Source organism: Mya arenaria, chromosome 11 (genome assembly GCF_026914265.1).
Source record: "Mya arenaria isolate MELC-2E11 chromosome 11, ASM2691426v1".
NCBI lineage: Eukaryota > Metazoa > Mollusca > Bivalvia > Myida > Myidae > Mya > Mya arenaria.
The window spans coordinates 56852087-56867250 of NC_069132.1; the positions used below are offsets into that span (position 1 = coordinate 56852087).

Below are 15164 nucleotides of genomic sequence, written 5' to 3' on the forward strand. Positions count from 1 at the left end.
AAACATGGCTGTCTCTCTATCAGACACTACCAGGGCTATCTGTACGGCGGCTCCAGAACAGCCCTGTGCCTTTACCCTACAGCTGGTAAAGAAGTTATATGAAGACACATAATAAGGGTGGACTTCATAATTTGTCAAGCGCAGAAGATCGAGAGAACGTTAACAGTCACCCTTTGCTTGATTTGTCTGTCGAGGTTTTTTTTTTACAGAGAATACACCAACAATGTCAGAGTCATGGGTCTTCGATTAATGCGTGTGCATATTGTCAATAGCCATATGAAAATTAACATCTATTTGACATCTTGAATTCTTTATAAGTTATGAACAACGTGAATTAAACATTAAGAACGCATCTCCGTATCTTATTGACCAAAAGGGTAATGTTAATTGGGTTCGGTTGACCATCACACTTCTTACAGCGTTGAGGTTGATACGCCCAGGTTAAAAATATTATGTCGATATAACGATGGTACCCAAAACAGTGTGTGTATACCACGTGATAAATGACGTCATACATGCTACGTCGGAAGGCAAAAATTTGCTTAAAATGAAGACTTTAATCAAAGATAACTTTTCATTTACAACACCATTTTAAATGAAACAAAGGGCAGTCTATGCCGCTTAAAGAGCCGCACATATTACCAAAATTTGATGAGGTCATTAGTTTCATCAAACACTTCGACGAACCTGTTTCCAAAATAATGTGTTGACAGTGCTCCATCAGACGGCCGTATTGTGAAAAGGTTTGTCGAAGTGTCTTAAGAAACTAAACTCTCGATCAAAAGACCGAAGGTGGGGCTCCGTAAGCATCATATATAGACTGCGCTATGTTTCATTTAAAATGGTGAAGAAATAGTGAAGTTATCTTTTATTTAAAGTCTTTTCAAATCAAAATATTGCCTTCCGACACACACTGCAAAACAGGTATAAAAATGGTCTGCAATCTGTTTCGAGCCTGTGACAGTAGGCTTTCATCTCTATACAAGTATCAGCCTTGACACACGCAAACGTAATGATCGTAAAGTAATCCGTGGGACTGTTGACTGCGGCAAGCGGACTGCTCAGTCACTAACATCGAACGATGTTTCATGCTAAAAAATGTTAACATGATGCATTTGACTAATGGTTTTCAATAAATAGAAATTACAGATAATGCACCATTGCATGGGTGATTATTTTGACATGAGCTGCACTAAACTTTGTAAAAGTGACACTGTCCGAAATTGCCGTCCGAAATTTGTAAAATCCTGAATCTCGACAACAGAACAATTCTAAATGGAAATAAAAGTCAACTCGTATATATTGTTTAGAGTCCAAGTCCTTTTCAGGGATTTAACAAGAAACAAATGTATATCCTATGGGCCGTGTGTGTAAGAGACCAAATCATAACTATGTCAGTGTCAAATGTATGTATATATGTCACTAGGGTTGTTTGTATATTGTCCAATTTATAATTGTTGAGTCCCAATCAATAACAGAAGAATCCAATGAACATGTATATGTCCTAGTGCTCGTTTGTAAAAAAAAAATCAAATATATAACTGTATAGACTAATATATATGCTATAGACCGTCTTTATTTATTTAAATATTGCCTTATACGCCCAACTAATTAACGTATAGAGTCTAATGTATTTCATATGGATCGTCTGTAAAGTGTTCAATTCATAATTGTATATAGTCTGTTGTTCGTTCCATGGAATCCAATTGTCCAATTCATAACTCTACATAATCCAATGGCTGCCCAAAGTGCCAATTATGTATAGAGTCCAATTAATATATGTCATTTAGAGTTTCCGTTTATAGTCAAATGTCTGTGTTATGAGACGTTTATCAAGTGTTCAATTCATACATGCATTAAGTCCTATGTCTGTCCTATTTGAGTAGGTCGGTATATAGTGTCCAATTTAGAACTATATAGAGTCCAATGTATGTCTGTGAAGCGTCAAATTTCGCATTACTGTATATCTATATTTCAATATCTGTCTTATATGGGACGTCTGTAAGTGTTCAATTCATAACTGAATGTTCTTTTAGCCGTTGGTAAATTGTCCAACATATTATGTTTATTCTTCAATATAATTAGAGAACTAAGAAATCGTGTAGAACATTTTGTTGACATGTTTTACGACATTATCTTATAACCGTATGGAGGGCTATGCGAGCGCTTATTATTGTATAGAGATGAAATTCGACCGCCTGTTACTGTGTTAGTTTTAGTTCATACCAGGAGGTAAATTAGGGATACTTTTTGAAGAAAGGTTGTTTGCCTTTTCCCAAAACCACCGGAATTAAAATGAACTATATCACTGTTATTGTACTTCTTATCGGTAAGTGACATTTTGTCTATAAGTTGTTAATACATGTACTGATATTGGACTTTGTTATTACAGTACATGCTACATTAATACATTGTTTATTTTGTAAGAAACTGAAAAGGTGACTCATTTACCTTAAACGTAATTCTGTGTGAATCCTATCTTGGGGTATTAAAGAATGAAGATTCACCAGGCTATAGGACTATTTATATATTATAATACTTAAATTACATGCTTGCTATGATGCTATCAGCAGAAAAGTGAACTTAATTATAATATTTTGAGGCGGTGCCAGTATAGCTAGGCCAGCCGGACAGGTAAATAACAATTAACATGACACCCTCTCTCATCTCCGATTGAAATTCACAAGGCTTATAAAATAATAATTGTGTTTCCAAAATGAAATTGCCTTCTAATTCAAATTTCAGCTTATAACAAGTTTGTCAAACCTGAATAAATTGTTCACATTTGATGAAGATTGATAAATAAACAAAAAAAAAACACACACAGTGATGTTTTCGTGAACCATTTCAACATTATCGCAACTGGCAAGACTTAATTGATATGCTCAAATTAATCAGTGCAAGGAGAAATTGTTTAAGTCAGTAGTATGTTTCACTTGCTTATGAAATTCCATTGTTATGAGAGTGTTCTTTCCAACATTCCTAACGGGTGTTCAATAGTTTAGACTGGTGACTGGATTCAGAACAAAGTTTTAACATTTACATTTTAAGAAATGACACATATATTTTTAATAAATACATGTAAATATACACAGACTTGTATAGAAGTTTAACAATGAAATTTTAATAACACCTGTACCTACATCCTCTTAATCTTCTATTTAATTATTATGCTAATGGTGGGTGTGCCATAGCATAAAATTAACATATTTACACTGCTATTCTCACACACAGTCTTTGAGATATTCCAGCGGCTTTCGATCTCTTTCTGACTACCGGAGCTGTAGTGGAGCTGCTGTTGGATCATATGGCGGAATGACCTCGTCTTCAATGATACCGGGTATAGCGGGTGGATTATGAACACATATAAATTTTGACACATTTCTTGTGATTTTCTTGTATTCCCGCTGCGCGGTAATAGTTGAACCTTTCTTTTTGATGATCTCGTTTTATATCAAATGGTGTCGGGAGTTTATTGTGGTTTTCTGGTTTTGCAAGAATTCCATTTCCCACTTTTAAGTTTAAGTATTTTGCCTGTTGTCTGCATGTTTTTATTTTTCTGTTTAGCTTTGAATTCATTCTTATTTGTATGTTGGTGCATTGCTGATTTTTCTTTCCTTTTGGGTGCAGACGGTAATTTCTTGTTTATTGGTCTTCAAAAAAAATAGAGAGAGTTAATATGGAGTTTGCTTTGTACTTGCATGCGGTGTTGCTCGGTAATTTCTCAGATATGCATGCATCGCCTGGTTCCATTGAATTCCTTCTGTAGTTGCTGCCCATATGGCATTGCAGATTGATTTATAAAACCGTTCAACTTCTGCATTTGCTTGCGGCCACAATGTTATCATTCTGTGTCTAAGACCCGTATATGAAGCGAATAGTGTAATTTCATTACCATTCATCGGTGGGCCGTTGTCCACTTTGAGTACTTTTGTGATTTCATATATAGAGAATATTTCACCTTAGATAGGTAATACCGTCTTAGCTGAAAGTGACTTGATGATATTTTACTATTGGGTATCTGGAGTATTCGTCAATATATATGTACCAATAGATACTTTAAATCGGGAAATGGATTAAAAACTTAAAGCGATTTTTGAACACTGATACCCTGATGGCCTTCATGCGCACTGTTCACCACATTTCGGTATCACCAGTTTTGAGTCATGAAGTGACTTCAAGATACGCGACTATATGTGCGTTTTTAGACCGTGCAAAAGTCACAATCACACTATTTTACTGCCTTTGGTACAGATGTTGTGCTTTGGATGTCCTTGTCTGTATTTCAACCCGAAATCGTACTCTTGGAGTCGTGTTGGTGGTTTCTACTTTGGATTTACATATTTTTTTTTCTAAAGCCGGTGCGTCACTAGTTAAAATGCATGAGTGTTTATACAAGTAAATATGCCAATGTCTATGGCCTATACGATTTTCTTTTTGCGGATACCGTGTTTCCTCATCAGTTTATGAGGTGCTATCGTAACATACAACCAAGCCATCCTGTCGCGTTATTGCTGCTTTTTTTACGGGACTTGCATCGACTATGACTTCCGTTTCTTATTTTGGGTAAAAGTAAGTCAATACAGTTTCGCTACCCAGTATATGTTTAAGCCTTAGAAAAGCATCCTGGTGTTGCTGTCCACATCCCCATTTAATGCCTTTCTTGACAAGCCTTCGTAGTGGTTCATTTATTGTGGAGTAGTTCGGCATAAGCCGTGAAACGTAGTTTTTCATGGCTAGAAAACTGCGTATTGTCGATACATTTTGGTGAAGGAGCGTTGTTAATGACGTTTTTTTTCGGATCAGCAGAAAGTCCATCTTCACTGAATATGTACCTGAAAAACTCACGCTTACGTTTGTAGAATTCACATTTGTTTCTGTTCTGTAGGTCGACCGAAAGACCAAAGCTTGTCCGAGTGATAAGTCGGCAATGCTTGGATCTATGGTACTTAACTTGACTTGGATGTTGGGCATGACCAGTATACTACCATTCTTGCTTTTAAGATCATCAGGTTTATTGTCGAGATCACAATTGACTTGAACGCAAAATATTGTCCGAGTGATAACTCGACCTTTGGTCCTTAAACTTGACATGGAGGCTGGGCCTGACCATAGTTGACATTTTTATTTTGATGTTATCGGGTCAAAGGTCAAAAACACATTGTCCTTGAACGTGACAATTTTGATCGAGTGATTAAGACAACAATGTCTGGACCTATGGTCCTATAACTATACATGGAGGCTGGGCCTGACCAGTAAATGACCCCTATCAATTTTGAGGTCACAGTTCAAAGGCCAATGTCACAGTGATCTTGAACGCGATTTAATTGTCCAAGTTATTTCATGATAATGCCTGCACCCTTGACCTTTAAACTTGTCATGATGGTTGGGCGTGACCAGTAGATGGGTCGTCAGGTCAAAGGTCAATGTCACAGTGACATTAAATGCGAAATTCTTGTCCGAATGATAACTAGATAATGCTTAGACCTATGGTCCTCAAACTTTACATTTAGGCTGAGTCTGACCATTTCGGTCCATGCATATTTATCCGATTGTCCAAGTATTCCTGACAACATGGCGCTCAGGTGTAATGATGACGCATTGAAACAACATATAGTATACAAACTACGACGTCATCGTCGCCAGTGAAATATCTTAGAACTGTTTTCATATACGCCAACTGCAATAGTTTATTGACAATTACATGGCCAGCCGCTAGGCCTCAGTATCACAAATATAGTTTTAATTCAAATCACAACTCATTTTACCTCATAACCGCATAGTATTTAAATTAATGAAAGTAATTAAAAAAAAGATTCGCTCTTTAAAAAGCACATACTCTCATAGATTTAAGTTATAAAGCCAAAATTGTACCTATGTCCACGCACTTTCAAAAAAAGAGAAAAAATAATTTGTTATTTTGAACCATAACAGGCAAAAATTAAACTGAGCTTGACATTGACAACGATATGTTCGTGTAGTTCTCGTCCAAGTAGTATCTTCTATTGTCAAGCACACACTTAACTGAGTACATTGTACAACAAACACTTAAACTGAGTACGTTGTACACCAAACACTTTAACTAGCCAATCTGCGTTTATACATAATCACATAAATCACTCAATTTATTCCTTAAATAAAGCATATTTATGTATTCATAATATTAAACGTACATATATATATATATATAAAAGAGATTAAAATAATTCTGATAAACGCCACTACATGAATCCAAAAAGTTAAAAGAACTCTTCAAATAATAAGAGAACTGTTAACCATTTTTAGAGAACTCTTCCAAAGATTTGCAGCTCTTCAAATGAATTTAAGTCCTCTTTTATTGATTTGAAGAGGTTTCTAGTTATTTGTTGCTATTATAATGTAAGTATTGCTAAAAAAATCAATTGTTGCTCTCACTAATGTTATTTAAGAGCTCTTCAATGGAAGAGAGCTCTAATTCAATTAATGAGGGCAACAAATGATTTGTTGATAGCTCCAATTCTACCAAAACCGTATTTATCCATATTGTATTTTATGATAGACATTCTTGTATTAATAAGCTATTTTAATCAATTGTATTTAAGCATTGATTTTTCAGGAAAACAAACAATTTCAATTTCAGTGGGGTGCAAACGCAAGCCGGAAAAGTCTTTTTTAACAAACTACAGTATTGATAACATCACGTGATAATTTCAATCAACCAATCATAGCTCATAGCCGTTATTGATGCTGATGAAAATAATGGTCTTAAAAAACGATATTTGGGCAAATGTCAACATTTGCTGTATGGTTCCAGCTTTTGGTGTCTTAGTTTTAACACTTCTAATGATTTGACACACTTTATTTCGTCATACATTTTTTTTTTCAAAAACATGAGCGGGTCCCTTTAGTATCTGGATGCATATAAATAGTATATTGCTGAAATACTTGATACATACAAAAAGATCACTGTAAATGTATGTAAATACATTCTTTTCATTAGCTCGTACAAACCGGTGTGATAAATTGTTGTCTTACTTCGTTGATGTGACATTTTTGATGTGACATTTTTATAGGCCAATAGGTAATTTGAATACTGTTGAACGCGTAGTTTCTTATATATGTTATGAAATATTCAGCATATGACTTAAAGTATCGGTACCTACCATGTGACCGCCGGAAACATGTGACGTAATACACAATCATGAATTTGATGTACACTGTACAAACAATATTGATGTTTTTGCAACCGTTTATGATTTCTGATATTGTCAGCTAGAAATTATTATTAAGGTACTTGTAAATGTGTTTTTTTCCGTTTTTCTTGTCCTGAGATTATATCTATCTTTTTATGGCATATGGAGTTACACCGTCCGAACTCAAGACGACAGGTTATACGCCATAAATATTTTTTCATTGCCAAGTTCGACAAAACGAATTTCCACTGTCTTACATTTAAAAGATTTGATTGCTTATTCATTTTCTCTTATACGCAGACTCATGGAATGACACAGACTATTTTCATTTTAGTAATAACCTACGTATTGAGTGACTGTGGCAGCCTGCCCGTCGTGGAGAATTCATCCAACAATGCCACAGTGCAGGGCACATACCCAGTCAACTATGCAGTCCGCTTCAAGTGTAATGTGGGGCATGAGCCAGACGGGACTGTCGTGATTGTGTGCGGTGGCGGGGGCTGGCAGGGGGAGCTGCGGTGTCGGGAGGTCTTCTGCCCAGCTCTAAACCCACCAGACAACGGAATGATTATAGGCTCCCCTTCGTATAAAGTTGGCAGCTTTATCACTTTCGAGTGCAATGAGGGTTATGATTTGAAAGGATCCAGCCAACTACTGTGCCGGACTAATTTACAATTCGACAGTTCGCCTCCAGTATGCAAAGTGAAAATGTGTCCAGGCTTTGGGGCTGTTGAGAATGGCAGGACTTTTCAAGAAACTGCTGGAGGTATAGAAAATGATTACGGAAGTGTGATTAAAGTCACCTGTAACTCAGGCTATATCATACATGGAACCTCTCATGTGACGTGTAAGGTGGATGGGACTTGGAGCACCAGACCAGTGTGTAAAGGTATCTCGTGTCCACAATTCGAAGGTATGAACTCAAACTGTATAGACAAATTCTTACTCTACGGAACTTTGTACTACATGACCTGCATTAATGCTCCGAACACCAGAGTTGCAGGGCCGACTGAAGATGAGCCAAACGTTTGTAAAGCTGATGGAACTTGGCAGTTCATAGAGTTTGCCTGCTACTGCAACTGCAACTTGACCAGTTACGACAGAAACATCATGAAGATTAGCAACCTGGCGCAGGGATACCTGCCCCACGGTGAGATCCTGCAGTGGTCATGTAAAAACGACTGCACCAAGCGCACGACGGATGCCTTGAAGTGTGTGGATGGTGAGATGACCATGCCACAGTGTGACTGTCCCTCATTCACCGCCTCCCCAGCATGGGCCATCCTCCTCATTGTTGTAGGTGGCATTTCTGTGATCTCGGGCGTTGGTGTACTCGCTTATAAGAAGTTTTTTGGAAAAAATCTCCATACAGATGGAGATCAGGCTAAAGTGGCAATGAATACAAATGATGGGAATGTTGAAATAAATGCAGAAGACAAATCTAAAAACCCACTGAAATCCTCGAAATAATCGCTTGTAAATGTTTAAACTATTTAGCAAGCTTGCATTGTTAGTTTGTCATGGTTTTGGCTCTTCGGAGAACAATACAGCGTCGAAGAAACAGGCAAATACTAGAACACATAATTGACTGGACCTGAGGTAGACCACAACCAGCTTCATACTACTTGTATTAGCATGAAAGATCAACATCAGATTGGAAGCCTAGAGTGATAATTGTGGAACACCAGACTTTGGCATTAGTGTGGATCTACTCATATTCAGTACACACGCTATTAATGGTTGCAGTATAAGTCCGTGTCTGAAATTTCCTACCAAACTGTTCTTATATATGTGTAGTTATGTATACAATACTAAGTGTATTTGGTTAAAATAGTTTGAGATTTTGAAAGTTGATGAGTCTGATCAATGTACTGTTATGAGAGTAAACAGTTGTTAGTACCGCTTCGAATGTGTGTGTAAGTGTTATACACTTACGAGCTAGAGGGCCAGGATGCAAATGCATGACTAATTTACTCATGTATTTTTTATACTGTGCATTTATTGCTGTATCATATTTTGCCGATGACTAAGACGCATTTTTATTATGTGTTTATCCAATCTCGCAGCATGCTATTTAGGACTAGTAGGTCATTTCGGGTCAAAAACGTGGTCGACCATTGTGAATATGGGTCAGAAACATTTACATTTTCCATTATAACATACATCTTGCTTCAAAATCGAATTTGTCAAAATGAAAAATCTGGCTTTAATGCGGTTTCCGTAGCAAAGAATTGAACATGTGGGTTGTTCTGTATATTATAGCGGCGTTTCAAGTATTTAGCGCTGTTAATCATCAAAATTGAATTTATATTCATGATGTTAATATGAGCTGTCACAGAGTGCCATATCCCCTTGCTCAACTTTTTTGTGCACTGCACTCCTTCTGAATGAGTTGTATCCGTATATCAAGTTTGAAGTAAATACCTTAAAGACTATTCAAGTTTTGTTCCAGACAAAAAATAAGTGTGAACATTAACATTTCTAAAACTAAAAAAAATGGTGCAATCAGAGTTATGGTTCCTGTGGACTGCATCTCCCTCAATGTGATATATCTGTATATCGAGTTCGAAGTCAATATTGCCAAGTTATGCTCCGGACAAATTTGGTTTCACGTTGTAACATGATCAAAATGGACCAGCCACATAATCATTGTGATATAAATTATGAAAACTGTTTGATAAAAAACAACCTTTATGGACAAACACGTGTATAAACTGGTTAAAGAAAAAAAAGAAACATCAATACAAATATACGTTTGCCTTACACCGTTCTTACAAATTTCTGGACACATTTAATGGATATTTAATGACCTCCCAAAACTCGTAGGATGCGGTTTTTAGCTCGACTATTCGAAGAATAAGGAGGATTTACTTCTCGCCCCGGCGTCTGCGATTTTAAGTTTTAGGGCAAATTTGCATTTTTACTTCACTCCGATAACAATCATTCAATATACTTAATACTTCACACAGTTGTTAAGGGCGATCGCATCATGAGATAACATCACACAGTTGTTAAGGGCGATCACATCATGAGATAACATAACTCCATATTATCCTACAAACAAATTATGACCCCTGATTTGAATTAGGTACTAAGGTTTAAGTTTTAGTTCACATTCTGTCATGTTAAAGTTTTAGTGCAAGTTAGAATTTTTATTAATACCTTTTATATCCTTCATTCAATTGACTTAATACTTCACACAATTATTTACGTCCATCTTACAATTAGGTTCCATAACTCTATATGAACCCTTATTACAAATATGGCCCTTGATTGATTTTTTTTAAAACTTTTTTTACCTTTTTATTGCTTTCGATGGGATATTTTTATATTTTAGCCTGGTTTTCACAAAGGGGAACCAGGTTATTAGAAACACGTGGGTCTGTGTACCTCTGACTGTTTGTTCTCTGACATAATGAACAGTTTTCGGCCTTCAACCATTTCTTAAATATGTATTTCTGTATGTATGTATCTTCCATCAAAGGCGTAACAAATGGTTAAACAATGTTTATGAATATATACATCAATAGATTATTTTCACCTTAAATACAACGCTATCGTTATAATCATAATGTAATATTTCTGATGAAACATGTAGTTATTAAAAAAGATTGATGGGATTTCTCACATGTAATCCTTTCAAGACACCCATTTGTTATCATTATCAAACTTTGGGAAACTAGTTCAAACTGCATCATATTGCCAAAATTCTTATCTGAAACATTGATTTTCACCCAGGAGTACAAACATATATGGGACATCTGTTTTTCGTGAACATAAGTTTTTTAAGTACAGCATTTCAGTCCGAGCTAGTGTATCCGACTTGACGGGTGGTATTCAATATGCAACTTAAGTTAAACTAATGGTCGTGCATCATTGACTTCATTCACACTATTGGTCAGTTATTAATAACAAGACATCCGAAATGCAGCACAACTTTGATGCGCAATTTGATTACCTGATTAGAAGTTGGTTTTATGCATGAACTTGTATTCCTCTTTTATTTTATAGAATATTAGATAATGCTTTTGTAGTATGATCAATGGTGACTCACATATTATTTGATAGCAATGCCTTTATTAACAGGACGTGCAAACGAATCATGCAGGTAGAAGAACTGGCAAGAGGCATACACAATATGGCCAACTTTAAGCAGCTTCCCGCCGATGTGAGCAAGTTAACCAAGCCTGAAGCAAGTCATATATGACAGTAAAGAGAACCAAAACTCCCTAAACGTGTCTGGTAATTCAATGCTGACACAGATTAAGGATTTGAGGGACACGTTAAACCAGCTTCTAGATCAGCTTGAGAAGGGTACAAAAGAAGAGATGAACAATGTCCTAGGCGATCTGGATGGGTCATTACAAAGGGACATTGAATCCTGCACACATATGCATGACCAGCTTAAGGCATTGATGGACAAAATCCAGGACAGCGGGGAAGACAATGAGCCCAACTCACACATCGGACACAGAAACTGTATAGAGAAGATTAGAGAGGCTAATTATCTGCTTCATGGGATGTTACACAAGCCTGAGATGAAAGTCAGTTTCCAAGCTGACACGCTCGCTAGGGAAGTGCTATCACAACTGAAGACACTAAGAACGATTCAGAAAGTACAATCTGTACAGTCTATTTTACGTGCGATTCAAATAGATAAACATAACATAAAACACAAGACTGATAAAAGCGATTGTGGAATTGCTGAACTCCCAAATGAGGAAATCCTTCTAGTTGATATAACCAATTCAAAAGTAAAGACGTTGAACAGAAAATATAAGATGACAACACACATAGATTTACCCCAGAATCCACACGACATTTGCCACATCTCCGGCAAAGGACTGGCTGTATCTGTAAACAGTCCAGACAATCGACATGAGGTCTACTTCCTTGTGGTGAAAGCAAGCAAAATCAAGATGAACAGGAAGTTCTCTGTTGACCATTACTGTTATTCCATCAGGCACCATCAGGGTAAGCTGTACGTGGCTTCCGCCACTGCTCTTTACCTCTACACCACCTCTGGCCAGCTGGAAAAGAAAATTTATGAAGACCCATCGTCAGGATGTACAGTGAAGCGCTTTGCCTTGGCCGGAGATGGCAGGAAAATCTATATCGCAGCCTCAGATCACCATAAACTTATCACTATTGACAACAAAGGCAACATTCTGTCCACACTGCAAGACCAAGACATCAAGTCACCAGTTGGTGTATATGTGAATGAGGATGGACATGTGTTTGTGTGTTCGTATCGCTCCTGCACGGTGATTCAGGTTGACCAGGAAGGCAGGAAGAAACTGGCCACACTGGTCAGGGAGGAAGATGGTATGAACTATCCACAGGCAGTCTGTTATGGAACACGCATGCGAAGGCTTATTGTTGGAGGAGAACAAGATGATGTTCTCGTGGCACATCTTCAGTGAAGTCCCAATAACTATTTCAGCTTTGCATGTCTCTTATTGATTTGCTTCGTCTTGATCTCTTTCGCATTTACTTTTCACCCAATTGCCAATAAACACAAATACTATTTACTATTTGGCTGCTAAGCATATTCCTTTGCAGTTATATAATGAAGTTAACGAACCTTTGCATTTTGAAAGTAGGATTGTAGTTGGAATAAAACTCTGAAAATTCCCAAATATTCTACAGATAAAAATGTCAGGGTAGGGACGTTGATTTATTCATGTTGGTACACTAACTTGTATACCAATTAGTGTTTGTGCGAATTATGTGCCACTGACCTGACTGATGAATACTTCAAATCCTGTATTTAACTTCACATGCTTATTTGCTTGTATCTATAAACTTTTAACATCGAATTAAATCATTTAAATCATAAGTTTTGCTTTTCTAAAATGCCATATTAAATGCAAATATCTGCAAGCCTAACAATGACAACTATTTTGATTGTACATTACATTTTTATAATGTCTAGGTTTTGCTCATTAGTGCAATTCCTGTATTTTATTTCACATGAAAATATCTTTAAATTGTTAAATCATTCCAAAAATCATACTTAACTATAATATGTGTACAAAAGTATTGTTTAAATGAGTTTCTATTCTGTTTGTAAACTACAGTTTGCAGGTAAGAATTTTGTTAAGCAGGACTTTCTATTCCCCCTGCGCAATGCAAGCACCACATTAACTTCAGTCGTTTAGTACGGACGCAGCGAAGAGCTCATGGAAAATAGATATCAATTGCGTGGTTATGTTAAACTAATTTATTTTAGGTTAATTATGAATGTAGCTTTAGACTGTTATGAATCACTCTCAATCATGTCTTCTGTGTTGCATTTTTATCTGTTTAAGTTCATATGACATTGGTTATAATTATTGGACTGATAGATTATTACTAATTTGACAATTTCATATGCATTATATTAACAAATACCATATGAAGGACTTAATGTTAACTTCAAAACTTAAGGAGAGCTCCAGATGACGTGCGTAAGTGCGTAAAAAAGCGAATTTAAAATGCGTTTCGTAATCGATCATATAATACGTATCAAACGATTTAACATGGCGATGAGAAGCAGAGGAGAATAGCCATTTTCTTTCCTTCAAAGACCAATACAATGTTCCGTCCAGCAGTGGAGATCACTGCCTTTATGTTATATTACAGAAACTGGTTTAACTTCTTTGCTCATACCATATAGGGTATATGAATTAAGCAATATACAGACCAAGCAAAACGTTCTTTCAAGCTTGGTTGAAATATATACAGTTTGAAAATAAATGAATTATGTTTGATTTTTGTTTATTGGTAATGTACTCTTTGACCTCAATCGTTATCTAGAGATCTGAACATTGATATATTACCCAAGAGGACGTACGTGTATCCGATGCACAATGATATGTAATTATAATGCCTCGTGATCCAAAATTATTTGTTATTATTTGTGCAGAGAAAAATATGAATCATAACACAATACGGATAACACAATTGCAATCACTGTTTTGACCTTGATTTTTTCCAAAAACTCATTTCACTTTGGAATTATGTTGAAATAAAGAACAAACATACAAACTGCCATAACTGTATATGTAATGTGTTTTTGTCATTTATTTACATAAAAATAAAATATAAATACATAATCAGTAAGCGCTACCCTTTCAATTGATACCAACGTATATGTGGCCACCAAGCATTTAAATTTAATATTACGGCCAAAAACATGATAATATAATATTATGTTCAACAATCAGCACTTGAAGCTGAAATATTTCTATTATTTTGTCTCGTAATTTTCTGGCCTTTGTTTGAAACAAGAGCATCGAGGGTTGGATTTTCTTCCGGTTTCATAAAGGGCCAGAACTCTGTGCCTTTAAATAAGTAAGTAAACTCAGATTATGTCTGCTTTGGTAGTTAACAAGTTGGTTTCTGTCGAAACCATGTTCACATGCATTTTATTGGTTTTACATTTGTTCTATGGATGATATAGATAAGAACAATTAATAAGCATGCTATTGATTGTATTTGTGCACAAAGAACATGATTGTTCCATTAACTTTCGTAAATTTTGATATCTGGCTACCCATACAATTTTATAGAAGTTATATATAAAAAAGGCTTAAATGGTCAAAATATCCTTTTTAATATATATTTTAAATATAACGTCTTAAGTTGGTGGGGGACTAACATTAAAAAAAAAAGATAAACATGTTTATATTTTATATTTCTTGCCGTCACAAGTTTGTTTTAAAAATACAAACAAAAATATATAGAGGATAATTGTTTGTTTCAGTGTAAGATCGCAATATATTTCACCGAGTGTAAACCAAAAGGCATAGTTGACGAGTGGCGTAGCCATGAGTGAAATATTTAGTTTCGGTGTAGCTATTTTAGTTAGAATTTGATTACATTAATGTATTCAGTGATTTTTTATGCAATTTACTGCTTTCTAAGGGCTGTTCCGCCTTGAGAAAAAATGTCTATTTTTCCCATTTTTCTCCAATTTGTTTAATGTAGATTACGTTAATGAATAAAATA

The 15164-nt window shown here is 35.9% G+C and overlaps 1 protein-coding gene across 2 annotated transcripts; it reads left to right on the forward strand.

Moving 5' to 3' along the window:
• Window positions 1–2190: 2190 nt before the first annotated feature.
• LOC128209039 (sushi, von Willebrand factor type A, EGF and pentraxin domain-containing protein 1-like) lies at window positions 2191–13463 on the forward strand. 2 transcript variants are annotated; one of them, XM_052912851.1, is made up of 2 exons: window positions 2191–2329; window positions 7507–13463. In XM_052912851.1, exon 2 carries the CDS (start codon window positions 11423–11425, stop codon window positions 12593–12595), a length of 1173 nt encoding a protein of 390 aa, XP_052768811.1. In that variant the 5' UTR covers window positions 2191–2329; window positions 7507–11422; the 3' UTR covers window positions 12596–13463. The 2 variants fall into 2 exon arrangements, with proteins under 2 accessions (XP_052768811.1, XP_052768812.1); XM_052912852.1 differs by having other exon boundaries at window positions 7507–9607.
• Window positions 13464–15164: the final 1701 nt, after the last annotated feature.

Excerpts from the sequence above, each read along its gene's own strand:
- LOC128209039 (XM_052912851.1), top strand. The coding sequence starts at position 11,423 with ATGCTGACACAGATTAAGGATTTGAGGGACACGTTAAACCAGCTTCTA.